The sequence below is a fragment of a genome, unplaced genomic scaffold (assembly GCF_019419815.1).
Source record: "Pyrus x bretschneideri cultivar Hongxiangsu unplaced genomic scaffold, Pyrus_bretschneideri_v1 Contig109, whole genome shotgun sequence".
NCBI lineage: Eukaryota > Viridiplantae > Streptophyta > Magnoliopsida > Rosales > Rosaceae > Pyrus > Pyrus x bretschneideri.
The window spans coordinates 123414-138207 of record NW_025999401.1 but is presented as its reverse complement, the minus strand read 5'-3'; the positions used below and the strand labels follow the sequence as shown (position 1 = coordinate 138207).

The 14794-nt window shown below is 33.0% G+C and overlaps 1 protein-coding gene and 1 long non-coding RNA gene across 2 annotated transcripts; one reads left to right on the top strand and one right to left on the bottom strand.

Moving 5' to 3' along the window:
* Positions 1 to 3835: 3835 nt before the first annotated feature.
* LOC125471517 lies at positions 3836 to 4708 on the bottom strand. Its single transcript, XR_007253655.1, has 2 exons — positions 4195 to 4708; positions 3836 to 4115 (listed from the first exon to the last, which is right to left on the bottom strand). It is a non-coding gene; the product is annotated as an uncharacterized LOC125471517 (long non-coding RNA).
* Positions 4709 to 6546: 1838 nt separating this feature from the next.
* LOC125471497 (putative disease resistance protein At1g50180) lies at positions 6547 to 14521 on the top strand. The gene is made up of 3 exons (XM_048571940.1): positions 6547 to 8080; positions 12436 to 14202; positions 14302 to 14521. The coding sequence occupies exons 1-2, from the start codon at positions 7042 to 7044 to the stop codon at positions 14181 to 14183; spliced, it is 2787 nt and encodes a 928-aa protein (XP_048427897.1). The 5' UTR covers positions 6547 to 7041; the 3' UTR covers positions 14184 to 14202; positions 14302 to 14521.
* Positions 14522 to 14794: the final 273 nt, after the last annotated feature.

Below are 14794 nucleotides of genomic sequence, written 5' to 3'. Positions count from 1 at the left end.
ATACTTGGTCAGCTTATTGTCATCAGCCAGACCATGTTGTTCACATGTCAACAAATATCGGCATACGTGAAGCAATTTGATGAATGACATGAGAAGATTTGTCGAGTAATGTCGAAGTAATCTGTCGAGATATAATTAACATGCATTACATCAAACATTTAGTATGGGCAAAAGAGTTCTCGAAAGATCTTCACATGTATATTTTCTGAACTCCAGGTGGTCCTAGGGTCTCTATTTTCATCCGCCCCTAAGCTTCCAGCATATTCAACTCTTTTTCTTTTCTATTTTCTTTCCTTATTTTTATTTTTTGTGGCAACATCAAAATCCTGAGACACATAGAACAAACAACAACTCATACCCATTAAGAGCAAATTAAGTCCTGAAGGATCAAACATGCTCTGATACTAAGTTGGGTATGCGGTATTAGCAAACAAACAACCTAATCCTAATAGACAAGAAAACAAAACATTAATTCTAACGAGCTAAGCCCAAATTCAAACAATAAAATAATTCTAAATTCCAACACATAAATTTTACTTTCAAATCATAAAAACATTTCAAGTATCACATAAACATTAATTAATCTAGAAGTGTGAAGAATATAAGAAAAAAAAATCATAAAGTCTCGTAATGATAAGGATTACAACTTTCATGAATGACTCAACTTCGAAATTCGCCACTATGATCACATAATTATATATCGAAATTTAACCATTAATTGTCGTTTACATTTGTACTAAATCCTTCTTACCAAATTTTTTTTTTTTTCAGATTTTGTTTTTTTGAAAGGGATGTGACATCCACACACCCCATTTTACTTCTCACATACATTTTTAATTTTCAGTTGTCTGTTTGAATGAATTAAAGAAGATCAACGGACAAAAATTATCAAGAGGTGTGTGAGAAGTAAAATGGGATGTGTGGATGCACACCCTTTTTTGAAAATACGATCTTTTAGAGGATGCAGGAAGATGACCTGATCGTTGATATCAAAGTCAAAATTTTACTGTTAGTGAAAGTATTGCTTATAGTTTATAGTCTCTAAAAACTATATAATATCGACTCATATTTCAGTTAATCATAAATATCGGAATGTGATATCAACGATCTGAATCGTTTATTTTTCTACACGCGCTAAAAGATCATGTTTTATAAAAAAGAAAATCTAAAAATTGAAATTCGGTGAGAGAATAAAGCCTATGACGATCGACGGTTGAATATAAGCTAAGGTTTATAGATTATGGTGTCAGATTTCAGAGTTCACCCCTTCACGAAAGTTGTAAAGCTTGTCATTATGAGTGATTGTATATATTATTTTTTTAACATTTTCACACTTCTACAATAACTATTATGGACTTCATTAATTTTGCACTCAAATTAAAAACATTATTCATGAGGGTTTGGAGGGTTTTAAAAATCAAAATGAACATCGTCTATGCGTGGATAATGCAATTATGAGCGTTTATATATTCTTTCACATTTTTCACTATTGTGCACAAGGTTCTAAAAGACGTTAGACGTTAGTCAGACAGTTGGCTGGAGCCTAATGCCTAGGTGGATTTAAGTAAAATTATATTATATAAACAAGTGCTTATTTACACTTAAAAAATTATAATTAAATAGAAATTTGGGTTTCTTATTTTAATTACTTTTATTATTTAACATATGTCATACAAAATTCAAGTAATTTGATGATATGAAATGAAAATTTAAGTGATTAAAAGTTCGTAGTACTTCACTAAATATATTTGACAGTTCTTATAACTTTATGGTAAATTTAAAAGAAATAATAGTTTTAAACACATGGATTTTTGGCTGAGTGGTGGAGAAATATGAGACATTAGCCATCATATCTCCCAATTTTTTTATTGGGATATGTACCACCACTTAATTCCTAGAAGTCTTATTAATTAGGATGACATGTGGCAGATCCTCATTAGATGCACTTACAAAAGAAGACAAAGGTTTGGCTTGTCACATGAAATGGGAGAGAGAAAATGAGGCTTTGCCTCTGCATCGTCTTCTTCATTGGAAAACAGAGCTCCTTCTTTTGTAGATTGAAATAGAAAAAAAAATCGTCATAATAATCTCACTTCTCTGACTTTTAACCACACCCGGAGCACCTATGTCACATCTTGGTCTTGGCCCCCATCACATTCTAGGCTCGACTCCACCGTAGCACGACATTGTTCGTTTTAGGCCTCAACCACATCCTCACGGTTTTGTTTCTGGGAACTCACACAACTCGAAGTCAGTGAACTCCCAAAAGGTCTCGTGCTAGGTAGAGATGAGAATATACATATAAGGCTTACAAGATCCACTCCCCTGGACGATGTGAGATGTTACAACCTAGGCTTCTTAGCACCCGCCTAAGTTATTCTCTTATTTGCCTTCCAAATTGGGCTTAATCCCGACGGTTGATCATCGCGTACTGCTTAGGCGCCCATCTAGGTTGTTTTTAGAACATCACTTGTGCATTAACTATTATTAATTTTTATTTAATTTGAACTCCTCTAAAAATATTATTCCTGAGGGTTTGTAGGGTTTTAAAGTTCAAATGACAATGTATCGATCTCAAAGTGTAAAGGATGGGATCATATTCTCTACATATTTTTTTTCTCATTTTTAATACTTGTAAATTAATTATAATCTTTTTAATGTGTTTGATATTTTAAAATTACTTTGATATTTCTATTTTTTAATATGTTTTATAATGTTTTAATCTCACTTTTAAGAGGATAAAACATTTATGAATATGATGTATGTGAGAGAGTAAAAAACATTATTAGGTCGCTAACTCTAAAAGTTGAAAGTTTGTCTTTTTGCTTATACTATATTAGTTGATTTGAATTTTGGGCAATAGGTAAAGTAAAATTTAGGGAGCTTTATATATAGAGGCAAAAACTTTCACTATATTTCAAGAAACTCCACTAGTTTTTAAACATGTCAAGGAGAGATAAAAACATAAAAATAATTAAATAAAAACAACTAAAACCTAACCCAAAAACATGGATACAATGTTTTAAAATACTAGCCATACTCCTAAGGCTTTAAAAGCTATTAATAGAACACAATCCTCATAACTCTAACAAAATTAATATGTGTCATAAGCTCAACCCATCCTCGATTATTTCTATAGAATTAGTTTTGAAACTATATGTAGAATCAATTTGTATCCTTTATTACTAGAATCAACTTAACCCGTCCTCAACAATTTTTGAGAATTAGTTTAATCAGTCATCGACCATTTTTGCAGAATCAGTCTAACCCATCTTCGACCATTTTTGCAAAATCAGTCCAATTCATCTTCAACCATTTTTGCAGAATCAGTTCAATCAGTCATTGACTATTTTTGCCGAATCAATTTAACATGTCCTCGACCATTTTTGCAGAATCAGTTCAACACATTTTCGACCATTTTGCATAATCAGTTCAATCAGTCCTCAACTATTTTTGCAAAATCTGTTCAACCTATCTTCGACTATTCTTGTAGAATCTGTTCAATCAGTCATCAACCATTTTTGTAGGATCGGTTCAATCAGTCTTAGACCATTTTTGCAGAATCAGTTTAATCAGTCATCATCCATTTTTGTAGGATCACTTCAATCAATCTTAGACCATTTTTACAAAATTAGTTCAACTAGTAACTATAACCTTATGTGAATGGTATCTTTTACCCGTTAGTAGAGCAAGTGGTTAAGGAGGTTTTTTTTTTTTTTTTTTTCTACTAAGGTTCTTTACCCACTTAAGGTGCTTTATAAAGAGGGAAATGACTTCAACTTGTGTATGCATGTATCATTCCTTTCATATAAAAGATAACGGTTTCTCTATAACAGAATGAATATATGAAAAACTTATACATCAAGTATTAAAATCCAATCAATTCAACCTCCAAAAAAAATATCTGGAGGTCCTTAGTATTGATGGAGTGATTGCTTACAAAATGTGGAGAGCAGGAGCTCTTCTTGTTCTCTTCGAATGAGGTTGTCCATGACTTTTCTTTTCCTCTCTGCTTTCGTAACCAAAACAAAGCATCTACACCATTTATAATTCTCTGCATTTTTTTAATGTGAGCCAAAAGGCATAGATTGTCTTTCACCGTTTTTTGTCCGCCACTGAAAGCAAAAAATGGGCAAATTGAAATTGGCAACAAATTCAACAATTAGACAAACAAACAGACAGATTCAGACATACATGCATACAAAAGACTATTGAGGAATAAGGAAGCAGTAGAAAGAATTGAGGAGGAGGAGGAGGAGGAAGGTGGCTCCAGCCTCCAGGCTCTGATCATGTCTGCGAATTGAAAGTAATCAGAAAGAGAAAATTTTAATGCAAACCAAGCTCTTTCTTCTTTTATTATTATTATATATATATATATATATATATTTTTTTTTTTTTTGTCACGAATCAAATCCCTCGTGACTTGCTTTTCGACTTCGATTGCAGCTTCAAGTTGGGCAAGGTGGGATACAAGTGAACTGATTCAATACCCTCCAGAGAATTGTAGGCCTTGTCAGCAAAGAATGGTAGGCATTTAGGTATTTTTGCAACTTACGCTTCAAAGAAAAAATGCCAATGATGTCATATATTAATTTTTGTTTCTTTTGAAATGTTTAAAAAGTATTGTCTTAATAAAAAAAAATTAAGTATTAAAAGTATTCTTAATGTGTAATTTCCATCAAAATTTATCTCAGCAAGGATAATAAGAAAGTCTCATAATAAAATAAATAAATAAAACTTAAATGTTTTTAACTTTATATAAAATAATAATAAAATAATACAAATTTTATATACAATATATACCCTACAACTGTTGTATTTTATAATAAGTTTTTTCAGTAGTTTAATTTAAAAATTATCTAAATAATTTTTTTTCATAATGGGTCGAAATGGATTATTCATGGATTACCCATGTGTAAACCCATTAAAGATTGTTATTAACGGGTTCTTAACAAGTAACTCGACAACGACCTGATTAGTTATTGTGTCAACTTGAAATTCGTTATTTTTGTATCGTGTTAACGAGTTATTTGTACATGCAAATTTTACCTTTGAGGCTGTCAATTGAAATGACGAAAAATGTTATTGAAAAAGGCTCATGTGCGAGGCAAGTGTTGTTTGTACATAATTTCTTTCCAAAATTTATGGAGGAGGTAATTCATACTAAAGTAACGTATTGATCGTATTATTTATGAAAATTAATAAAGGTCATAAATTCACACTAAAAATAGAGTTTGAGTGGTTAATTCGCAAAAATAAAATGGGTGGTATTCTTGTAGGTAAATTATTAACTTGCAGATTTATACACATATAGCATATAATTGTTAAGTCAGATTCTTAAGGTTAGTTTGTGCATACTTTCTTTCAGAAGTTTAAGTAGCACGGAATGTTTCATACACAACAATATTTTATATATGCTTTATTTTATAAGTGGGTTTAATATTTTATTTCTGGGTAAACATGGGTTTTACAGTAACTAAGTTCTAATGATAAGGGAGGAAAATTAATGTCTTATTTCTTTTGATGCGGTTAGAATTTTATGAAGCAATGGAGGGAAGTAGCAAATTTTAAAGGATTTAGGTAACTTCCTGTCGAATATTATAGTAGTTTTCTGTAGCTGTTTGCTGAAATTTTCTTAATTTTTCATTATCAAAGAGTAGGAAAGCTTCTGGGAAAGTATGAAGCAACCCAAAAATAGTATTCATGAAGTTAATGCAGAACCAATTGTGCAATGCATTTTTTGATCTCTCTTTGCTACAAAGTGATGGATTCTCAATTATTTTTTTTCCGTTAATGGGGAATTATCAAGTCTATATCTTCATTATTTGAAAGGGAGAAGAAACAACAAACAAACCATCTCATTATTCGAAGAAACAAATAAGATCTTTGGTTGACTTCATGCATTTGCTTTTATGATGTAAAGAGTGTAGGGTGTATGTAAAAAATTTAAGGTGTATGTTGAGAGTGTGAAGTGTGAAGGTATTATGAAAAAATATGTGCGGGTGTATGAAAATAAATTCGAATTAAAAAAATTAAATATGAAACGTATTCAACAATATGTGGGGTTCTAATCTAACAAGTCTTTCTTTTATTATTTAAATTGAGAAAATAAGCACTAATATTCAAGATTTATTGCAATCCTTGATCAAATTAATGAGGCTTTTTAGATAAAATAGTCTCTGAGATTTGCATAATTCCTCACTTTGGTCTCTAAGATTTGAATTTGATAGAATTGGTCCTTGAGTTTGTCCACAACCAATCATTTTGGTCATTCCACGAAAAATCTCTATAAAATAATAATAATAAAATGAAAAATTTGTCAAATCATTTTGACTTATTGTTTATTGAATTAGGGTAGTTTTGTCATTTTGATCCTTATTTAACATAATTTTTCACTGAATGACCAAAATGATTGATGGTGGACAATCTCAAGGACCACTTTCATTGATTCAAATCTCAGGAACCAAAGTAAGAAGTTATGCAAATCTCAGAGACTATTTTAACTAAAAAGATAATTAATGATATCATTCAATTTCAAAAAATAAAATAAAAGTTCTTGTATTTGAACTTAATATGCAATGAATTTATAACATTATGTATTTTTTCTCCTATTCTTTTTCTTTTTTTTTTAGCGCAAAATGATTAATCCACCTTATAATCCGCATAAAATTAATTGTGTACATAAAATATACAATAAGGGTATTTTCGGCATTTAAAAAAATAAAATGTAAAATGTCAAGCATAGTTGAAATTGCTTGTGTGGATCCTAATCACTAGATTTTCTTCGAGTAAACAAATTATGTCAAGTTTTACGTAGAGAAAATTAAATTTGAGGAGCTAAAATAATAATTTCATACTAAATTATAGAAAATGATGAATAGTTGACCGTTAATTGTACAAATCCAATTGAATAAAGAGCATGTGAATGAGGAGAAAAACAGAACAGACTTCTCCAGTTAACCACTTTAAACTATAAGAGCAACAAAAGTCGAAAAAGAAAGCTAGTTTAATTATTTTTTCTTTTTGGCAGAAGCTAGAAATATGGCTGAGGGGGTAGTTTCAATGGTAATCGAAGGGCTCAAAGGTGGTCTCGTTGAGGAGGTGAAGTTATTGTGCGGAGTCCGCGATCAAATTGCGCATGCACAAACCGAGCTACTTTTGATCCAGAGCTTCCTGAAAGATGCAGATGCAAAAAAAGAAGACAGTGAAGTAGTACGCATTGGGGTTCAAACTATAAGAGAGGCTGCTTATGATTTGGAGGATGTCGTTGAATCTTTTGCCTTGAAAGTGGTTCTCAAAAGGGGAGGAAGTGTGAAGCTTGTTCTGAAAAGGTTTGGTTGCATCCTTAACGAAGTCGTTAATCGTCACAAGGTAGGTTCAGAAATTAGGAGCATTACGGCCAAACTTTTTGATATAAGGTCGAAATTGCCAGGTTATAACATCCAGCAAATAACGGGCAGACCATATGAAGGTGCCACTACTTTTGAGAAGCAAAAGGAACATAGGCAAACTTATCCTCATGTTATTGAACATGATGTTGTCGGGTTAGAGGAGGACGTGGAGATACTAGCCAAACATTTGGTGAAAGAAGAAAACTGCCCCAAAATTGTATCTATTTGGGGGATGGGTGGTTCAGGAAAGACCACTCTTGCAAAACAAGTTTATCGTCACAATGAAGTTAAGCGTCACTTCGATTGTTTTGCTTGGGTGTGTGTGTCACAACAATGTCAAGGAAAAGAGGTTTTGGAAGATATTTTTATCCAGCTTACTCAAGACACCAAAGATGAAACTAAAGGAATGAATAAGAATCGAATAGTAGGGAAGCTTTGTAGCATCCAAAAAGAAAAGAAATGTTTGGTGGTTCTTGATGACGTTTGGACTTGTGAAGCATGGAAATCTTTAGAACCTGGATTTCCAGGAGGTGCGGAAACAAAGAGTCGTATATTACTCACCACTCGAAAGAAGGACGTTGCTGAAATTGCTAGAGAAAATGGTTTTGTTCATCCATCTCGTGAGCTAGATGACAAGGAAAGTTGGGAACTGTTTAAGAAGATAGCAATCTCTGGGAGAGATCGAACAAGTATGTTTCTCACTTCTCAGCCAACTCTATTATCATAATTTTTTTTTTATAATCTGTTAAGCCTAATAAAATAGAGATAACTGAATTTCACTTATGCTTTCAATATAGTACGCACATCATTGTCCCTAATCGTTAAACTTAGGTTGCGTTTGTGTCACAACAGGACCTGAGTTGCTGGAAAATCATGAATTCCAACGTGACCCAAAAGTACAAAAAAAAAAAAAATTGAATAGAATCAAAGAAACTGAAACAGAGTGAAAAATAAATTCTTCTTGTAAAAAGAAACTCAAGAACTCTTTACATGGGTACAAAGAAAATAAGTACATTAAACTTCTAACCTCACATCTAATTCAATCTCATCTTGCCTACCCTCAAGAACTCTTCATCTATTCCCATTAATTCATATAATAAAGCACATGGACCTGCACGTCCCATATCTGGTATTTTACCACTGCACTGGTGGTTGGCATGTTCTTCCATACAAACTAACTCCCATAACATAGTCATCCTAATTTCCCCTTTTGTTAGTCATCTTGCTTAACTCTTTGTCGCAAGTCTCAAACTACCCAATAAAATCATGAACACTTTGGGCTTACCTAAGAGTATAGATGGGCAAAATACCTATTGGTATGGGTAATCGCGGTCACCCGCCCATTTAAAACTCACGGTTACAGTTATGGGTAACCGTTCAAACATATAAATGGTCATGGGTATAACCTCTTTACTTGTGAATTTTAAATAGGTAGTTATGGATATTACAACGATTACCCATTTAACTGTTTATTTTAATATATGTTTAAAAAAAAAAAAAAAACCTAAAAAACTATATTGCCACTGTCTGTTTGCTTTGTCGCTGAGATTGAGTGCTTTTCGTTCTTCAAATTGAAAGACAAAGGAGTTTCATTGGAATTGTGGCTGTGGATTTTACTTTTGTCCTTAATTTCCAAAGGGATGAAAAGTATCAGTTGAAAGCAGTAAAAGATTATAATTACTTATTCCTAATAGTGTAAAACAATTAACCATTGGAATAATGATCCTATCATGTGTTTTTGCATAACTATATTGATAGTAGTTCATAAACTTATTTTTTTTATATGAGGTTTGCATATGTTCCATGTCTTTCAATTTTTAGCAAATATATTATATTACTATCATTGACGACACTTAAAATATCATCAATAAACTACTATTTCAATTATTGGAATGGTATAACTACTTAAAAGATTGAAGTATGGAAATGCATGTTAAATGTACTTATAACGGTGTTTAATTGTTAGAAGAAAAAAAAAAAAAGAAATTATGACAAATTTCTTTTTCAAATGTCAAGTTGTTAAAAAAATGTGTGGACAAGTTAAAAAAAGGTTAAACGGCTAGGTGGTTAATGTTAAATGAGTTACATGCCTGTCATAACCGCTGTCCATGACACGCTGCCTTGCTGGACAAATCTTAAGGATTTTGTGCAATTGAGTTACATAATTTAACCACAATGTTTGGGTAATTACATTCTACCCCTTACTTTCTCAAAATTACAAAATTGCCCCAAAACTTCAAAACAATAAGGCCCTAGCTCAGGAACTGTACAACATTCATTCTTCCATTTTCATAGCAAAATGGGGCCAAATCATTTATGATGACTTCCAATACCAAATCACCATTTTAGTCCAAAGTTCAACTTCCGTTTGTCAATCATACTACATAATTCAATCCAGCTCATCAACTTCTCACCAAAATGAGATTCAACAACAAAACAATTCCAGATATTTAAATCAAGCCTATAACACGCTCTCTAAATTGAAATGACTATGTTTGGATGAAGAAATTCAAGATTACTAAGAAATTTTAAAATGACGGGATTTTATTTTCTAAAATTTATGAATTTTCTTGTTTGGTTAACATAAAATAACAATGGAATTGACTACATAATTTGTTATGTTTAAATTTCAATCATAGAAATTAGGCAAAGACACATATTTACATGAAATTTAAACTTGAAAATTGGAGGTCCCAAATTCTAAGTTTTTTTTCTATGCGAAAATTCTAAATTTCTATGTTTATGAATCCAAACAAGAGAATTAATGCATGTTAATTTATAAATTTTGACTTTTATTCAAATTTAAGTTTATTTTTCTCATTTAAACATAGTGTAATTCTCAACTGAATTTCCAAAAGGATCTAACCAACATGAACACTTTAAATCGAAGATTAAAGCTTAAGTAGTCATAAATCCCCAAAATGGCAATTTCGAAATCTGTAGCAAAACTCAGAAACTCCTACCTCAGATTGTAAATTGTAATGCTTTTTCTCCAGAATTCCGGAATTGAATTTGGTGAAGTACATGAAAAATTATGATAGAATATTTGATCTGGTTTTTTTTTTTAATAATTTGATTTGAGGGTTTTTTTTTTTATTTGAATAATTTGATTTGGGTGTTTGAGTGAAAGAGATGGCATAATCTTTAATGTTTCTCCAGACTTTGCTTTGAGAACGAAGAAAAACAATCAGGTCTTATGATTTAGATCAGGTGCACCGCACCGCTTCAACGCTCTTAACTATTCGATCCAATGGAAGCCTGCCATGTGTCCAAATGAATAAAAACAGATTTCTCTCTTCCTTTTGTTTTCTCTTTTCTTTCGGTCCTTAACCGCTGTCCATGACACGCTGCCTTGCTGGACAAATCTTAAGTTTTGTGCAATTGAGTTCCATAAATTAACCACAATGTTTGGGTAATTACATTCTACCCCTGCATTTCTGAAACTTACAAAATTGCCCCAAAACTTCAAAATAATTTACAATAAGGTTCTAGCTGCAGGAACTGTACAACAGGGGTAAAATTTCAGATTCATTCTTCCATTTTCATAGCAAAACGGGGCCAAATCATTTATGATGACTTCCAATACCAAATCACCATTTTAGTCCAAAGTTCAATTTCCGTTTTGTCAATCATACTACATAATTCAATCCAGCTCATCAACTTCTCACCAAAATGAGATTCAACAACAAAACAATTCCAGATACTTAAATCAAGCCTGCAACATGCTCCCTAATTCTCAACTGAAATTCCAAAAGGATCTACCCAACATAAACACTTTAAATCAAAGATTAAAGCTTATGTAGTCATAAATCCCCAATATGGCAATTCCGAAATCTGTAGTAAACTCTGAAACTCCTACCTCACAATGTAAATTGTAATGCTTTTTTCTCCAGAAATCCGGAATTGAATTTGGTGAAGTACATAAAAAATTATGATAGAATATTTTATTTGGGTGTTTTTTTTTTCTTAATAATTTGATTTGGGCCTTTTTTTTCTATTCAAATAATTTGATTTGGGGGTTTTTTATTTAAATAATTTGATTTGGGTGTTTGAGTGAAAGAGATGGCATGATTCTTAATGTTTCTCGAGACTTATGCTTCGAGAACGAAGAAAAACAATCAGGTCTTATGATTTAGATCAGGTGCACCGTACTGCATCAAGTGAGTCTCTTTACTATTCCATTCAAAGGCAGCCTACCATGTGTCCAAATGTCATTAGACGCTACCATGTGTCCAAATGAATAAAAACTGATTTCTGTCATCCTTTTTGTTTGCTCTTTTCTTTCAGTCCTTAACAACACCACCATCGGCACCCCTCCTTGCTGGTCACTCCAGCAGCTATCACGTGGCAAGTCAGCCACACCTTGACTGTCACGTCGCATTCCAAAATTCCATTAAAAATTTTTCCTAACTCTGAAAAATAATTCAAAAAAGATGCTATGAACTTGTAATTGTGTTCATTGACATCTCTGTCATCTTGTCACTTAAAAAATTATTCCTCCTTGTTATCAACTAAAACTCTAATAATTTTAGTTAACTATTAAACCTAATTGATACTGATTAAACCTAACTGCATTTCAAGTAAATATGATTTCTTCCTTCCAAAATTCATTTTCTTGAGAAATCAGACACTAATATTTATGTTATGCTGCCAAATACATTCGAAAATCCAAAAGGACATTCACAACATATATAGAATATCTAAGGAATTACTAGTCTAGGACATAATAGTTAACCATTTTTTTTTCTCTTCATTTTCGGACTCTAAAATTGATGCTGAGAAGAAAGAACTAGGAAAGAAGATGCCTCAACATTGTGCAGGTCTACCATTAGCCATTACTGTGCTTGCATACTCTAGGATATAATAGTTAAACCTATTTTTCTTATTTTTATTTTTTCAGAATCTGAAATTGATGCTGAGAAGGAAGAACAAGGAAAGAAGATTCCTCAACATTGTGCAGGTCTGCCATTAGCCATTATTGTGCTTATGAATGACTAATCTAGAACATAATAGTTAACCTATTTTTCTTAATTTTTTTTTCCAGACTCTAAAATTGATGCTGAGAAGGAAACACTAGGAAAGAAGATGCTTCAACATTGTGCAGGTCTGCCATTAGCCATTACTGTGCTTGCGGGACTTCTAGCTAGAAAAGTCACAGTTGAGGAGTGGAAAACAGTAAACAAGAACGTCGATGTGTATATACGGAGAGGAGCTAATCTTGACCAAGAATACAAAGGAGATCAAGAACGTGCAGGTGCATCATGGGTGTTGGCATTGAGTTATGACGACTTACCATATCGTCTAAAACTATGTTTTCTATATTTAGGCCACTTTCCGGAGGATTATGAGATACCGGTCAAAAGATTGGCTCAGTTATGGATAGCAGAAGGTTTTATATCTTCGGGCTCCCAACGACATGGTTCAGTGGAAGTATTGGAAGATGTAGCATATGCTTGCTTAATTGAGTTGGTGGAAAGATGTATGGTTCAAGTTTGGACATTTGGTTCAACTAAGGAGATCAAAACATGTCATCTTCATGATCTTATGCGAGACTTGTGCTTGGTAAAGGCAGAAGAGGAGAACTTTCTTCACTTTGTAAATTTTACTAGCACGATAACCAAGGCAGCGACAATTTCTAAAGTTCGAAGACTTGGTGTATATGTGGAGGAAAAATGTGTTGATAGATTTGCTCCCACAAGAAATGACCACCTTAGGTCTTTGTTATTCTTTGTCGACCCAAAATATGAATTCTCCAACTGGAAGAAAAAATTCTTGCGGTCAGTAGTATGCAACTTCAAATTGCTCAGGGTTCTAAAGTTTGAAGACATATGGCTGGAAGAAGAAGAGTTGCCGAGTAATATTGGGAATCTAGTCCACTTGAGGTTTTTAAGTCTAAGGGGAAGTGATGTAAGACGGTTGCCATCATCTTTAGGTAATTTGGTATGTTTGCAAACTCTAGACTTACGTGTGCATTTGAATGCTACACGGGTGAAAATAAAAGTACCAAATGTGATTTGGAAGATGAAAGAATTGAGGCATTTATATTTACCCATTGGGTACAGAGGGAAGTTGAAGTTGGCTACTCTTGGGAATTTGCAGAGTTTAGTCAATGTTGCAGGTGCTGATTGTGATTTGACTCATCTTGCTGAATTGACCAATCTCAGAAAACTGTTCATAGATGGTGGGGTGAAAAATATGGAGGAAATGTTGAAATCTACTGGCATCACATTTAACCATCTTCGATCTCTATCTCTACGGGGGCATGAAGGTAAACCAATGAATATGGTATTGAGTTGTCCTCATATATACAAACTTGAATTGAGGGGAAGAATAAGAGAACAATCATTGGAAGGTCTCCAGGGTTATGAGAACCTCACTAAGATGTCGCTGTTGTTTACTGGTCTACAGTTGGAGAGTCTCAAAATACTTGAGAAGATCCCAAACTTAAGAATGCTTTGCCTTGGTCAATACGCTTTGGAGAATGTTGCAGAAGTAGTTGTCTCAGAAGAAGGTTATCCTAAGCTAATATTTCTTTTACTTGATTGTTTGAGGGGATTAAAGAGTTGGAGGATAGAGAAAGGAGGCATGCCTAGTCTCCGCGGATTGTCTATTTCATGGTGCAGGGAATTGAGGGCAGTTCCTGAGGGGCTTGAGAATGTTACTAACCTCCAGGAATTAAGAATCTTTGGCATGTATCGGAGATTCTGTAGTAGGGTTGGGGAAGGAGGAGAGGATTTCTACAAAATTCAACATGTGCCTTCTCCTCTCATTGCACATATTGAGGAGGATTGAGAAGTGGATTACGTAACTGGTAAGCATGCTGCTACTTATATTTTGTTTGCTATTTATCTGTTTCTCAGGGGTAAAATCATAATGTGTTTCTTTTATCTTTTCCGGTTGTTCCTTAAAGGAGAAAGTGAAGGGGAGTGAAGTGTGGCAAAGGTGGCGAATGCTGCTGGGAGGGAAAGGCCAATCTCGCAAAATTAGGTGAAGATTATGTTGTTAATAATTGAAGGCAGTTGGCGTATCCATGTGTTATATCATATGATTTGCTTAATTTCTCTTTGTTTAATACTTAGAAAACTGTAAGCCATGGTCATCTGTAATCTATGCAAAAACAGTTGTCGATAGTCTGACGCCACAATAGTTGCTAATAACATGTGCAATCGACTGCAAGAATAGGTTTTCGATAATCGTTTTGTAATCTATGAAAAAAATCATCAAGGTTGTCGCAGGATGACCTACCATTTCATCAATTCACAAAAAATTTGGACCCAAAAACATTAAGAATATGAAGAAATAAAATCCTGTTTCTATCAAGAATATTAAGAATATGAGTAGGATAAATAGAATATATCATATCCATCAATCAAGAGCACTCAACATACTAATAGGGGGTGAAG

Bases quoted from the DNA above. Each gene is read 5' to 3' on its own strand.
- LOC125471497 (XM_048571940.1), top strand. From the start codon at position 7,042: ATGGCTGAGGGGGTAGTTTCAATGGTAATCGAAGGGCTCAAAGGTGGT. The intron at 8,081-12,435 runs GTATGTTTCTCA...TTTTTTTTCCAG, and splicing joins CTCTGGGAGAGATCGAACAA to ACTCTAAAATTGATGCTGAG.